Source organism: Fundulus heteroclitus, chromosome 5 (assembly GCF_011125445.2).
Source record: "Fundulus heteroclitus isolate FHET01 chromosome 5, MU-UCD_Fhet_4.1, whole genome shotgun sequence".
Classification (NCBI taxonomy): Eukaryota; Metazoa; Chordata; class Actinopteri; order Cyprinodontiformes; family Fundulidae; genus Fundulus; species Fundulus heteroclitus.
The window spans coordinates 10,062,684-10,078,015 of record NC_046365.1 but is presented as its reverse complement, the minus strand read 5'-3'; the positions used below and the strand labels follow the sequence as shown (position 1 = coordinate 10,078,015).

General features: G+C 43.2%; 1 protein-coding gene and 1 long non-coding RNA gene across 2 annotated transcripts; both read left to right on the top strand.

Moving 5' to 3' along the window:
• The first annotated feature begins 7,038 nt into the window (after positions 1–7,038).
• On the top strand, positions 7,039–8,414 carry LOC110367238. Its single transcript, XR_002427329.2, has 2 exons — positions 7,039–7,268; positions 7,505–8,414. It is a non-coding gene; the product is annotated as an uncharacterized LOC110367238 (long non-coding RNA).
• A 3,904-nt stretch (positions 8,415–12,318) lies between these two features.
• LOC110367237 lies at positions 12,319–15,332 on the top strand. The gene is made up of 4 exons (XM_021312410.2): positions 12,319–12,450; positions 13,114–13,339; positions 13,510–15,115; positions 15,205–15,332. Exons 3-4 carry the CDS (start codon positions 13,864–13,866, stop codon positions 15,330–15,332), a joined length of 1,380 nt encoding a protein of 459 aa, XP_021168085.2. The 5' UTR covers positions 12,319–12,450; positions 13,114–13,339; positions 13,510–13,863.

Genomic DNA, 15,332 nt, shown 5'->3' with positions numbered 1-15,332 from the left:
TGAGGCAGACTGCAGAGAAACCAGAACCCCAGATGCCCAAAAGGGCCCAGAACAAAGGGAACCCAAGAGGAACCAACACTAGAATAGCTGCCTCCAGCTGCCTCTGAGCAATCCTGCTCTCTCCCCCCTCTGTCCCTCGAGTTCTGGGGGTATTACATTATCTATTAGTTGTCTCACATGCTAATCATTCTGACGTGCTAATGTAACACCAGTGTGCCTGTTCGTTCCTTGTTAGTTTCTGTTTGCTGACTGCGCATGCCTATTTCTAGTGTTTATGTATCCAATTAGCTTAACAGTTAGCTTAGCGGTTAGCTTTGGTGTTAGCTGTTCATTGTAGCTCCGCTGCTCTCACTGTATACTTTGAAGTTGGCTGGGAGTCACAAGAACCAAACCGTGTACAACTCTGCGAAGAAGAGGAAGGCCTCAGTTAAAATAAATAAAACCAGAGCGGAAGAGCAGGTCAGAGGGTCTTGTGCATGCAGTTATTCCGAAAAAATCTCTTTACCTTTAACTCGGGGTTAATTGGATGCTGAGTTTAGTTACCTGATTGATGCCAGCTGTTCTGAAACCGAAAACACTGAGTATAACAGTGAGGTAGAACTACTCAGAGTAGTTGCTTTCTACCCAGGTTAGGGCCCTGGAGAATTTCCTAGCATTAAAAATGTGCAAGTTTGACTTATTCTAAGAATTTGTTTTTATTTAGTAAAATTAAAACACTTAAACGTAGACCAAAAATACAGACTAGTACTGTTAAAACACACATATTTTATCTCCCTCTCTCTTAACATGTCGACGGTTCCTCATTATCATTGTGTTAATTTAATCTGCTGGAGTGTTCACTTGTCCCTCTTGTTTCTGATTTCCACCGAACTAAAGAGCTCTTACAGCCTCTATATCAGATGCCAGGCTTCTGTATGGGTGCCAGACCCCCTTATAGAAAGTTGACTGCCATCACATTAACATGTGTAAAGCTTCTTGAATTGCATTATTCATCAAATCAAACAGCTGATTACTCTGTGCTGCTGTTTTGTTCAAAATTCCTACTGAAGGCCACCTACAGCTAATGGTTGTTGGTAACATCTTTGAGTTCGAAAGAAGATCCATTGCTTCTTTTTTATAGTTTAGGGTCTAAATCATTTACAATTTTAAAACCTTTTCGAGCCAGTATTTGGAATTGTATTTTATTCAGCAGAAAGGACTTGCTTTCTTTTTTTTATTTGTGTGCTTTTGTTGCCACTAGTCTGATCCATTATTAACATTCAGTGCAAACACAATAGTCTTTATGTTGGTTTGTAACATATTTAGCTGCTACTTAAGTGCTGCAAACAGGCATAGGCATTTTTGGGGACAGGTGCTCAAACCAAACAAAAAGCGGGGCCCATTGCAAAAATATTCATAAAAAATAATAAAATGGATACTCACAGTCCAAAAACATTAAAGGAATACTTTTTAATCTGAGTATAATATCAAGCCAGTTGAATGTCAGGGAATTTATCTGGTCTACTGCAAAAACAGGTACAGTTTTGCAGGTGGAGGCCACTGACATTTTCCCCTCTATATTTTATTTGTTCCACTCTGGTATTAATTCTTTCTACTGAGGTATTCTTCTTCTTCTAATCAATATGGACGCAGTTCGCTTCTTTTAACTCTCAGCCATGTTCAAAGTATACAGTGAGAGCAGTGGAGCTACAATGAACATTGAAGCTAACTGCTAAGCTAACTGGATACATAAACACTAGAAGTGCGCATGCGCAGTCAGTTAGCAGAAACTAACAAGGAACGAGCACACGCACTGGCGTTACGTGAGCGCATCAGAATGATTGGCATGTGGGACAACCAATAGGCGATACCCCCGGAACTTGAGGGACAGAGGAGAATGAGAGCAGGACCAAAACTCTGACAGATCCCTGCCTTTCAGACCGACTGGCAGGGATTGGTTAGGGTTTTTACAGGGTTGCAGCTACCACAGAAATAATTTTTTTTTAACGTCTTTATTCTGAATATATAACATATGTACTACTTTCAGGATGGAACGATGATTTTATCCAGTATAAGTGTTTCTGAACAGGATTAAAAACTATAGCTTTAATCGTATTTAAATTTTTTATGTTTTTATTTGTAATGATTTTTTTATTGTTTACGATTTCTCATAGATTTCTTTAAAGCGTCAATGTCACAAACAAGATGTGGGCTGTGGAAGTCCTGCACCCATTGAGTGCGGTGCTTGACTGTCATTTGCCAGAGAACACTGGAATTGGCAGGTTTGGTACTGATGTCATGCTGTTTTCATAGATGAGACCAGGTTCATGCTGAGCTCATGTGGCGAACATGAAAGGGTTTGGAGAAGCTGTGGCGAACGTTATGCTGTCTGCAGCATTGTTCAGGATGATCGGTTCAGTGGTGGGTCAGTGTTGACCTGAAGATGTCATAATCTCCACTAAGATTCTGAGTCCTCTCAGAAAGCTCCTATCTTAGCCTAAAAATTCCTGCCAAGGAGTCTTAGCTTCAGAGGGATTCAGATCACTGCTAAGAGTGGCTCTGAGTAAGGAGATGGCAGAAATCTTTGTCTTAGTGAGGAGGTGTGGTTGACCCTGTTGCTTGGAATGATGCTGTCTTTTATAAGCTGCGATTGGTTGATGCAAGAAACATACAATCAAACACGCTCCTAGTAATAAATGAAGAGAAATTAACCGACTGGATTCAGAAGTGTTAACCTGACTCCGCCAGATGGATTTGCTCCGCATATTCATCTGGAAACCTTCCGTTGAAGTAATTTTGGGAAGGGGCGAAAGTACTGGTTAGCTGATTGGCCTATGTTGGTGATAGACGGGCCAAATGAACCAATCAGATCAACGAAGCATATGACGTGCTAACAGCGACGACGAAAACACAACCACAAGCTCTTGCCGAAACCAGTCGGGAGAAGAGCAAAAACATCTTTTCCTCTGAGAAAAGCCTCCAGAGCAGTGTTTTGCTCTTCTTTCAGTGAAGAAATACTCTGTAATTCCGATAAAACTTGCTCGATAGCCACGCTAACGCTAGTTTCATCGGCTGAAGCCGCCATGTTCTTTAGACTGAACTGTCGCGCTTCTCGTTGCGGGAGTTGATGTTCAGCTCCTACTTTAAGTCCTGGGAAATGATAGTTCCCAGGAAGCGGAAAGACTCCACAGTGTCAATTGTGGAGTCACAGAGGGTGATGGGGGTAGCTGGGGCTGAGTTCTTCCTGAAGTCCACAACCATCTCCAGTGTTTTTACAGCATTGAGCTCCAGGTTGTTCTCCCTGCACCAGGTCACCAGATGGTCAGCCTCCCACCTGTAGGCGGACTCGTCACCATCAGAGATAAGTCCGATGAGAGTGGTGTCGTCCGCGAACTTCAGGAGCTTGACAGACTGATGACTGGAGGTGCAGCTGTTGGTGTACAGGGAGAAGAGCAGAGGAGAAAGAACACAGCCCTGGGGGGAACCAGTGCTGATGAGCTGTGAGTCAGAGACATGTTTTCCCAGCTTCACGTGTTGCTTCTTATCAAACAGGAAGTCTGTGATCCACCTGCAGGTGGAGTCAGGCACACTTAGCTAGAAGAGCTTCTCCTGAAGCAGAGCTGGGATGATTGTATCCACAAACAGGATCCTGGCGTAGGTTCCTGCAGAGTCCAGGTGCTGGAGGATGTAGTGAAGGGCCAGGTTGACAGCGCCGTCTGCAGACCTGTTGGCTCTGTAGGCAAACTGTAGGGGGTGCAGGAGGGGGTGAGTGATTTCTTTTAGGTGTGAAAGCACAAGGCGTTCAAAGGACTTCATAACCACAGAGGTCAGAGATACAGGTCTAAAGGTCCTTGGCTTCTTGGGAACAGGGATGATAGTGGAGGATTTGAAGCAGGTTGGCATGTGACATGTCGCCAGTGAGGTGTTAAAAAGATGTCTGTGAACACTGGAGACAGCTGATCAGCACAGTGATTTAAGGTAGATGGAGATACAGAGTCTGGTCCAGCAGCTTTCCGGGGGGCTTTAGGCTTGTAATTTGTGATCTGTCTAAGCCCTTTCCAGACAGACGCAGAGTCGTTTGATGAAAATTGGTTTTGCAGCTTCTCCGAATACAGTTGTTTTGCCTCTTTCACCGCCTTACTAAACTTGTATTTTGCATCTTTTTCTTTACCAGCACCAGCATTTCCAGAGTCAGTGTCAACACTGACCAGGCTTAGACCCCTTCCTCAACCCTAGTTGTTTACTTCAAAAGAACCTCCACCCAAGCAGAAACAGCAGCAACACCTTTGCCTGAACAACTGCCTTCTCTAGACGTCCATTCTTGTTCCCCCAAAAACATTTGGATCCTCAGCATGCACCCATGCTATTTTCTCCTTGTGAGCTGGGTTTGGTAGCTTCCTCTTCGGGTCCAAAATCATCACATCCAAATGCATTTTCTTTACCAGCACCAGCATCTTCATCATCATTTTCAGTGTCAGCAGCTTTATATTATATTGATGTCTCATCGATGTATAAAACACGTATGGAAATAAAATTTGTTATAATGTAAATCATACTCAACCACATCAGCAAAGCTTTGTTTCGAGAATGCTAGCAGGAGCTAGCACTGTTAGCTCAGCCTAGCTTGGTCAAACCTTGAAACAAAACAGTAAAAACACCTTAAAAGCAAACCATTCTAAGCATTCCCTGTTAGTTTCTCTGCCAAACCTTTGCCTTAATGTCCATTCGGTCAATTTTGGGCAGTCTGGCTGGAAGGAAATGCTTCAGGGTGAAGTTTGTTGTCTGGTTGTGGTGACAAGGCAGCAGAGATGAAAGCAGTTTGGGCCTTCTTCCACGTGGCCTTCCTAGCATGGCAGTGTTTTTAGGCTCCCTGCACATCTTGAAGGGATGATTTTCAGATCAGCTTTTCTCCTGCAAAAGCTGAGGAAAGGTTACAATAGCAGGTTTCATGGCTGTCGGCTGGTTAGGTTCCAATGTGTAACACCAGGGATGCGCTTAGCTTCAATTCTGCCTGCATATGTGGTAGTTCTCCGAACTCCAGTCAGATCCTCCACAGAGGAAGATGATAGGCTCCCCTATGCTGCTTAAAGCAGCGGGCGATTGAGACTGATTGTGCCAGTAGTTTTACACAGTGGACCCCCTGCTGTGAAAACAGTCCCTGGGGGGAGAAGTGACTGCAGCAGTCCCCCACATCTACCGTGGCCTTAGATCAGCCTTAGAATCTGATCTTATGTTATTTTCCTGATATTGATTGCACAACAACTTTCATCTGCTTATGTGAAGGTCTTGTGGGCGCAGTAGTTAGGGGGTTCGTCCTGTAACCAGCGGGTTGCTGGTTTGATCCCTTGCTCTGACCATCTCAGTTGTTGTGACCTTGGGCAAGACACTTGACCCTGGCGGTGGTCACACCGGTGTTGTCAATGTATGGCAGCCTCGTTTCTTCTGTTCAGGTTGACGGACTTGATAAAGTGCTACACAAGTACATTTACCATTTCAGGGTGATGATGAATGATATCAGATCCAGATGCTGTATTTCCAGGTTGCGACTTGCTGTTAGGCCTGCTTGCTGTACCTCTCTCCAGACGCTTGCTGCCTTTATTGTAGTCTCTACGTTAAAACCTAAATTCCTGTGTCCCATGACAAGACACAGAGGGCTGGATCTTGTTTAAATGTTCTGCACTTCAGGGTCTTTGTTGTTGTTTTTCTTGTCTTTTTTCTTTTTTTTTCTTTTGTTGTTGCTATTTTCAGGTATCCAGAAGCCATAATAACTGTGTGTTTGTTCCACATTTAATTAATCAGACTCACCCGTCCATATTCCCGGATATCACTTGCTGTGTATATAGATCTCCAAGGCTTTTTTTTCCAGTCTTATCAGATCTTTCTATTTTCCACCTGTAGTTATTTTTATCCATTCAGAATCCAGGCTTTTCTGAGTTTGATTTAAGGAGCACAGTGGAAGATTTGCATTACTTTGGAAAAGGTATTCACAGACTTCCTCTGTTTTTGTTCTTTTTTCTTTAAATTACACCTAATGTTGATCATCAAATCATCATGGGGAACATTACCATCATGTTCCCCATTCACCTCTACATTTTCAGCTTTGGTTTTCTGCTCCAGCAATGTGATTGCAGTTCTCTGGTTTTTGTAAGCTTCGTCTTCCTTATTTAATGTTGATTTCGCTATGATGCTCTCCTAACCCTTCCGGAGTATTGTCTCTTCTTGTTCTCATGAGCCAAAAATTGTATACTGTCTTATCTTGTGATCTGAAAGGGGGTCAGGAGAAGTAAGAGCTCCTCCAGAACTCCTCCAGAATGAAAATAGGGAGAAAATTGGGCTGTGTGACAAAGAAAAACACAAGATTTTCTTCTTCTACCCGTCACATAAGACGGAGCACGTTTAAATAAGCATTATTCTGAAAGGAAAAATATAGAAATGTGAATTTTACCAAATAAAGTAACCACCTCGTGCTTTTTGTCTTGAGTCAGTAAGCCTCTGCTCATCATTGCCACCTTCTGATATTTCAGACCTCCAGTTGAGGATTATCTGTTGAACTCAGCAGCTTTTCATGAATCTGGTGACATTCGTGCAGAAGGAGCTAAAACTGGCAGGTTTAGGAGAGGGAGAAAAATGACAACTTTTCATTATGTAGGCCATCCTCTCAGCTTTGTTAGAAACAGCGGGCATGAAGGGAAGCGAGTCTGTGAAACACTGCAGCAGCTGCTGTTAAAAGCAGATAATAAAAAAAAAATACCACAAGAAATAAACAATGCTCAACTCACTAGGCCATCTCTTACTCAATGTCACATAAAATGTGTGATCGGCCTGGCGTTAAATGGATTAGAAGCGATTTTATACAGTGAGCAGCGAGGCGGTGAGCAACCACAGACATCTGAAGGGCTTCACCCTCCTCCCCCCTCCTCCTCCCAATAAACCCCAAGCAGCCCCCCCCCCCACACCCACCCAAAAAAAGTAAAATGATTATAGTTATATAAGTTTTCCTCCCACTCCCTTAGCTTTCTCAGCCATCAGCAGGGGTGGTTGTCATGGCAACGGCCGCCCCTCCTCTGAACGTCAGCGTCGGTAGCTGGAGGATGAAGCCTGCATGCAGCGCCTGTTTCTCTCGGAGCCTCTCAGAGGGCAGCTGTGATTTGCACCGTCTCACAGGCGGGTGGGAGCTGCAGCGCGGGGAAACAATCTTCTCATGACTGTTCTGACTCGCTCCAGCTGCTCTTCATCACCCACCCTCGCCATCAGACGCCAAGGGATCCACTGATCAAGCTCTTCCACAGGTAAACGTGGAGCCATCTGCCTTTTCTCTGCTTCATTTGTTAACAACCACGGAAACCCAGCTGGGTAGAAGAGATTTATAAAGAGGCGTGATGTAGATGGACGGTTGAAACAAATAAGGTGGGGATGCTTCATTCAGTCGTTTAAATCTCTGCTCTCCTCTTTCTCTTTTTGCTTGTCCTCATCGATCCTCTGACCCGTTCGTCTTCTACCATCCCCATCCCTTGTGCTTCGCCAGCCGTAATGTCCTGGTTGTTCTTGGACTGGTTCGTGCCCCTCTACCTGCTGGTCTCGGTTCTGGTGCTGGCAGGCTTCGGAGCGTGCCTGTACTTCCTTGAGCCCGGGCTGCAGGACGCCCACAAATGGAGCAACAAAACAATCCGGCATCACCCGCTGGTGGCCAGCGTAAACTGCAGAGATGACGATAGCAATGCCCTGATCTGATGGAGAGGGTGGCAGAGGACGCGGGCAGAAAGGTGCGCAGACAGGACACCGAAAGGGACGAGGAGCTGGGAAGCAATACCTTGACAACCACAGGAGGAGAAGGAGGGAGATGGGGATCATTTATCATTCCAACTTTTCTTTGCTCTCTGTGGATTTTCCCAGCAGGGATCAAGTAAAGTGAGGCATACATGCAGGACTACAGAAGGAAATTGTGATTTGATTCAAAAAAACATGTTGCCCTTTAGTGTTTGTAAGTCTGAGGCCATCTTATATACTTGTGCCAACTTTTGCATACATTTTGTAATTTGACAATCACTTTACATGTGACACAAAGTTAACTTTCATTGTGCTTTTTTTTTTCATAGTGAAGTGAATGACGTAAGTCTGCTGCCACTGGGGGAGGTTTTTTTTCACTTTGCAATCTTCTCCCCGATGTCTGCACGGCAGCTGTGGAAATGCATGTGGATAGTTAGTTCTGCTGTGTCAAACCGATGCAACGCTTGTTAAAGTAACTTGCCGTGAATAAATAAGAGATTCCTTCAATGTGCCAAGAAAATCCCAGATGGACCAACAGTGCAGAGAAATAGCTTTTGTTAATTCGTTGTGTTTTTGATTTTGACTGCATCACGAGGAAACTGTGTGTAACACAGGCTTTTTTTGCCTTCTTTATTCATACAAAATAAAATCTTTTAATCCATTCAGAATCCAGGCTTTTCTGAGTTTGATTTAAGGAGCACAGTGGAAGATTTTCATTGCTTTGGAAAAGGTATTCACACACTTCTTCTGTTTTTGCTCTTTGTTGAAATTACACCTAAATGTTGATCATCAGATCGTCAAAATGATTTTTAATGTCAAAGATAACGAGAGGAGATGCAAAATTCCGTTTTTAAATTTTGTTTTTGTTTTGTTAAGGTAAAAATCTATCCAAACCACCCTGGCCCTATGTAGTAAAAAAATAAAGTAATTGCCCCCCTTGTAAAATCATGAATTACCTTTGATTAACATCATTTTCCAGATGGGGGAAAAAAAATACCAGACCTTTTAGAATTCAAGAAATAGTTCCATAAAACTTGCAGTAGAGTAAAACTAACGCATGACTCCTCAATGTGAAGAAACTCCACAACAATTGTGAAACAAATTTGTTGGCAATCATCAGTCTTAAAATCTTACAAAGCCATTTCAAAGGCCTCGGGACAGAAGTAAACCGCAGTGAGAGTCAACAGCCACAAATGGAGAAAACAGTGGGGAACCTTCTCAGAAGTGGCCTGTCTGCCAAAATGACTCCATGAGGACATCAATAACTCATGGAGGAGGTCACAAAAGGACCAGAGCAGCATCTAAAGCACTGCAGGCCTCGCTGGTCTCAGCTGAGGTCAGTGTTCAACAACAATAAAAGAGAGTTCCAAGGCCAAAACCGCTGCTCACCAAAGAGATCACAGGCCCCTCTCACATTTATCAAAAAAGATCTTGATGACCCCCAAGACCCATAGGAAAATATTCTGTGGACTGATGAGACAAGAGTGGGACTGTTTGTCATGTTACAGCTGGTGTTAAACACAGCTTTTCTGAAAAATGATAGTTCACTTGCTGGTGGTAAGCATGATGCTCTGAGGCTGCTTTGCTGCCTGAACATTTTGTTCTGATTGATTGAAGCAATAATTCTGCTTCATACCAGAAAAGACCTGAAGGAGAATGTCCAGGTATCAGTTCCCACTCGTCACTGGAGGCACAAAAACAGTTTAGATTTAGGGGACAAGTACTTTTTCACATGTGTGTTTTGGATAGTTGTTTTTTTCTTAATAAATGAAATAATTTTAAAAAATGCATTTTAGATTTACTCAGAGTATGTTTATCTGGTATCACAATGTGTTTGATAATCTTCATGAAAATAAAGATAAAAACTGTGAGGGGGTCAGAACCATTTCACAGCATGGTTTAACTACATTTGTTTGTAATTCTACTGAAGATTTTCACTTTTTTCAGAAAGTTGCCACTCCTCTGCACTCAACTCCCCCCCCCACTATGACAGTTTTAGACTCATCATTATTATCCCTCAGATTTGCATCATGAAAAAAATATCTGGACCAGATTCTTTATTGCAGTGGCTCAGGAAAGGAAGAGAGACTATGCAACAAAACTAAACCTAAAAAAGTAAAAATGGAGAAATGTGCATAAAAATGATCATGTGAAAAATACTAAGGATTGTAAACGTACCTTTGATGCCCATTGTGAAATAGTTTTCTATTACACATGGAGTGAACGAAGGAGAGACAGGGGTGTTACATCCCTGGAGCAAACTTACCCAGTAATTGGTCTTAGATGAGTGGTGGAGAAGCAGAGGGTGTGGCGGGGGCTGGGGGTTAATTTGAGTTCAGGGATTTTATGGTGTAAGGGAAGAAATTGTTGCGAAACCTGGCTGCTCTGCTCCGCAGGCTGCGTGGTGTCTTCCCAGACGGTTTGTGGTGTGGGTGGGAGGTGTCTTTGGTGATATTCTGAGCTCTGGTCCGGTAGCATCAGTCAGAGACATAGCAGGCCCCACGACCAGACACAGACGTAGCCGGCCAGGATGCTTTCTATGGTGCATGGTCCCCGTGGCCACCAGGCAACCCCGCAAGGACCACATGTGGTGCCCTCGAGCCTGTTCAAAAAATAACACAACCCACCTGTGAGATGCATCTAAAATTGTATTTTATTCGGTCGATTTTCCTTTCTAATCACACCTGCATTTATATAAATTTAGAAATGACAAAAGCATGAGAATGTTCATTTTTACGTAAATTTAAGGTGAGCTCCGACTTTTCTAGTTCAAAGGTCAGTACTGGTAGCCCTTCGTATGACACAGTACCAGTGAAGTAGCTCTCAGTTTCAAAAAGGTTGGTGACCCCCGCTGCAGAGGGTCTCATCTTAATGGATACGGCTCACTGCTGTTTAGTGGTCCACAAACTTCCTAAAGTGGTTTGTAGTAGACCTTGGACAGCAGTCATGTGTCTTCAGGGTGAACAGGAGCGGGCTCAGGACGCAGTCATGAGGGGACCCGGTGCTTCACAGAGAAACTAAGAGAACGGATTGAGCTATTTGCCAATACATTTTTGTTGCTACTGTGACCCACTGCAGCTGCAGCCAATCAGGGCGCCGCCATCATGACGAATGCATGAAGAAAAAAAACATGACCCCTCCAAACGCAGTGAGTAACTCCCATGTCCTTACTGAGAAGTCCATTTATAGCCTTCTGACAGTGTTACATTGTCTAGACAAAGCAAGGGCAGCTACATTGCTGAAAAGCTGCATCCTTGAACAGTTCAATGAGCCAAAAAAAAAATTCCAGAGTTCCACTTGGTTAATTGCTGCAACATAACAAGCTGGCCTGTGCCGAGGGCACTGAGATTTTGGGGAACCTCAAGTAGCTTTCTTCATTACAAAAGAGTTTTTTCAGTTTCCAAATAAAACTTTACATCTATCTCACTGCGAGTTGTTTTGATTGTTTGATTAAAATATTTGCTCCTTTGTTTTTCAATGTATTTTGCAATGATTGCTTCACATTGTCACAGGCAGGCCAATGGTAACATTTTGGCTCATTTCTCGTATTGATGAAGACATTTGAACATAATGTCTTGACCTCTGTCTGTGTATTATGTGTGTGTATTCTGACCCAGTGTCTAACCAATAAATGTCATTATGGTTACATAATGACAATAAAGATTCTTAATTGCTGGGAATGAGGATTTGTTAATAAATTACTTTTGAGGACAGACAGAATACAAAGGTCACATTTGGAAAAACTACATTTTCATACGTATAAGGCCTAAAAATGTTGAAGTCCTATAATTGTCACAAATGTAATTTGCATGTTTAAAACAAAACGTGTGTGGCTAGGACACTTGTTCTGCTGGTGTGCTAGCCTAAAGGAGGCTAGTGCTACTCATCCCTCCTAATAAGGTAAAGTTTCATAAAAGCAGCACGCTTGTTCACCAGCCAATAAAACAGGGTTGATAGTCTGGCAGCTAACGTGCACTTGTCGTAATTGTGTCACTCTGCAAAGAGCACAATAACAAAAAGGGCAGTAAGAAATGAAAAACTATTACCAAATTTTGTGGTTGCTGTAGGTTTGCTAACTCTGTGATATTGTGATATGTCCTTCATAATCAATGCACCAGAAAGTATGATTGTAGCTTTCCTGATTAGATGAACTCTAAGATCCTGTTAAACTTTTCTGTTTTAATTTTTTGTGGAAATTAGGCGAAACTGTAGTATCTTTACTTAAGGTTATCATACGGTAAGAATCTTACCACCCCACGCCTTTTCTATAACATGTTATAAATGTTGATAAGATGTATGTAGTTTTGTCAGCGAGGGAATTTATCTCATAAGTAAGCCAACCTTTTTTCCTCTCATCAGAACCCGTCAGAATTCTCATGCGACTTTGTTGAGAGACCTTAAAAAGCCACAGGGCCAAACACTGGTCCTCTCTGTGAACAAATATCTTGTTTTGCTTGACCAGATTTCTGTTTTGTGACCAGACAGGCTGCAAACAGGCCGCACTTAGACTTCACGGTGTCCTGGGAACCAAATCCAGCGGGACACCAGGCTGGGGGTGGAACAGTGAGGGCTTAGAGGACAAAAATGGCGAGAATGGCACTTGTGCGCCCACCGCTTCCTACTTCTCTGCTCATTGTCTCGGACTCACGGGCTTGTTTACTCTTTCAAAGTGACGGCAACAGAAAAAGGAACTTCAAACATCAGGTATGCTTTTTCACGCTAAATATCTAAATTTGTTCTCCATGAGAATGCAGAGCGTCTTACCGTGCTGCAGCAGAAAGCAATCACTTGATGCTGCTTGCATGTTTTCCTACTCTGTAGCGCTTGCAGTTGAAAGAGCTTGTTTCACAAAATGCTAATAATCTTTCCGATGGAAGAACCAAACAATGTTGAGCTGTTTTCTATTGCATTAGTTGTTGCAACATGATGGGAACCTATTAACTAAAGCCACATCATTCTTTGCTGCGATGAAATCTATTTCTGAAATCTCTGTACGTTAATCTATGTTTGATATTAAATGACTATATTTTGGATCAGTCTGTATGTATTTTTATAACGATGGTGATTCTGACTCCTTCACGTTTACAGCTTTCAACAGTGGGAACTTCTTATAAAAATTGGCCTTTGGATTTGGAAGTACATGAAAATGTAGTGCCTCGTAAAACTATTCATACTACTTCATTGTTTTCACGTTTTGTCACCCTCTTTGACTTTTGGAAAATGGAAGGAAAATTAAACAATTAAACATGGTTTTCCAAGTGATTTACAGATTACAATCTGAAAAGTGTGGCATGTTGCAACAGTTCTATTTTACCGATATGCAATACTTTGTGTGGATCTATAAATGTAATCAGTCTTTCTCTGCAGGTGGTTCTGCGTACGACAGAATGAGTGCCTTTCATCGACCAGCACCTTTGATATCAGAGGCTTCTTCGTCCTGCAGACAAACAAATGTCCATCCTAAAGTCTGCTTGCCACCTCCTCTTTCTCTGTCTTCTCCTGTGGTAAAAAAGAAAGCTATCCTAATCCCATCATTTTATGAGAAAGGGCTCATCTTTGACAAGGGCAACTCTAAACTCTCAGCAGCCGATGGGTAAGCAGATGTGCAGCTTGTTTTCAATCTGGTAATATGTTTACTTATCTATGAATGTTGTGCTGAATGCCTTTAACCTTTGATTTTTTCCCCCCTTTAGCTCAAAGGATTTAACCTCTGCCAAAATCTCGAGTCAGATCATGTACAATAAAGAATATTTGAATTCACAGAGAAACAACAGGGAGAGAGCTTCGACTCTTCCAAGGACAAAATCTTCAACACACAGCTCACTGGCCGTCTCCGCCAAGCCCAGCATTTGCATTTCCCCTGCTCCACAGCCAAATTCCTCTCCTACGCTCCCTACTTTCAAACCAAGACCAAGGGATTCTCCTCTTCTGCCCACCTCAGCCGATTTTTATCCAATATCACAACAGCCAGACCCAAAGCCAAGAGTATCCCCAACTCTGACAGTCCCAACACCCAGACTGTGCCCATCACCTTCATCAGCTACCACAGGCCAACAAGAGAGACAACCTTCTCCTGTTATTCAAGAGAGGCATGCTCGATCCATTTCCATATCTAACATGACAGTGGAACCTGTGGAGAAGATCAAGCATGAGGTTCTTGACCAAGGAACATTGCTGGACTTTACTCATCCTGGGCAAAGAAGAGTCTGCAGAGAGCCCCGATATCAGACTGAATCTTACGGCTCTCCTGCAATATGTCACAATTCCTGCATACCTCAAGATAAAGTTAGATGTAAGCAAACCGAAATTACAGCCAAAGACAGACCAAAGACTTTAAGCGGGAACCCAAATATTGCTACCATCCCAAAACCAAAGCCAATCACGAACCAGCAAAAATGTGGACCAAGAGAAGTGACGAGGCGTGCCGATGTCGTTACACCAGTGTTCGACGTCCCTTCTATGAAATCAAGACTTCCAAGTAGGTTAGCAGACTGCAGCCCCAGGAGCAATTATACTAACACTTCTTATTCTACCTCATTAGATCAGTCATTTGAGCAAACAGATTCAAGTAAAAGAACAAAGTTGATCAAACCGTCCCCTTCCTCAGATTCACAGATAAGTCTTAATTCAGACAAAAGCAAAACAAAGAGAAGACAATTTGACCTAATCACTGAAACAAGAGTGGAACGAGAAGCTCCATCTCTAAACAGCAAGTCCCCTCAGAATCAAAGGTCTGTAACAAACCAGACCTCGAGCCAATCCACCCAGTCTGATGTAAACAGAGCAGTAAGCAGGGCTGAGCGTGCATCAAGGGATTACAGTTGCCAGTCAAGAGACTTCAGTCAGATACAACAGACGTTTCAGTGTGCAGAGAGACTAAATCAAGTTAAGACATGTGTGGCAGCATCTCAGAGCCTGCGGATCTCCCAGCCTGCATCTGATGAATCTCTCTGTTCCCAACATGGTTCCTGTTCAAACCCTGACCTCCAACCTAAATGTCTTTTGAACCAGAAGCTGACTAAGCATTGTGATAACCACAAAGAGATGAACTTCAGTCGCACAGTTCTGAAGCAAACAGGGTTTTTTAAAACCCCTGACCACAACGAGGTGCCAGCAAAGCTACCAGAGCCACCCTGGGCCTCATTCGTGTCAAGATGTCCGTTTGACACAAACGGACCTGGTGGCAGCTCAAAGAGAGTCTCTGACCGGCCACAGGGGATGTTTTCCTTGCCTTCAGAAGAAACTACAATGCGAGGTTGTCACCAGAAACACCAACCACGCTCCCGTGTCCCAGGCAGAGCAATTATCACTGAGGATTCAGAAGACCCATATTACGTCACCATGTATTACCCAGACTCGGTGTATGTCGGTGAGTACCCACAAGTACAAATTGACCAAAGGCAACCCACTGATTAAGAGCAGAGTGTTAAAATATGTCAGTTCTTGTTTATATTTCAGACAGGAGTCCACCAATGTTGTGTCTGTGGGGGTGGGTGTTCAGGGGAGTGGGGTGGTACAGGGGGATAGCAGAGGGTTGGAAGACGCTGCTCCTTATCAGCAGACTAACAGACAGGCTGAAGATGTGA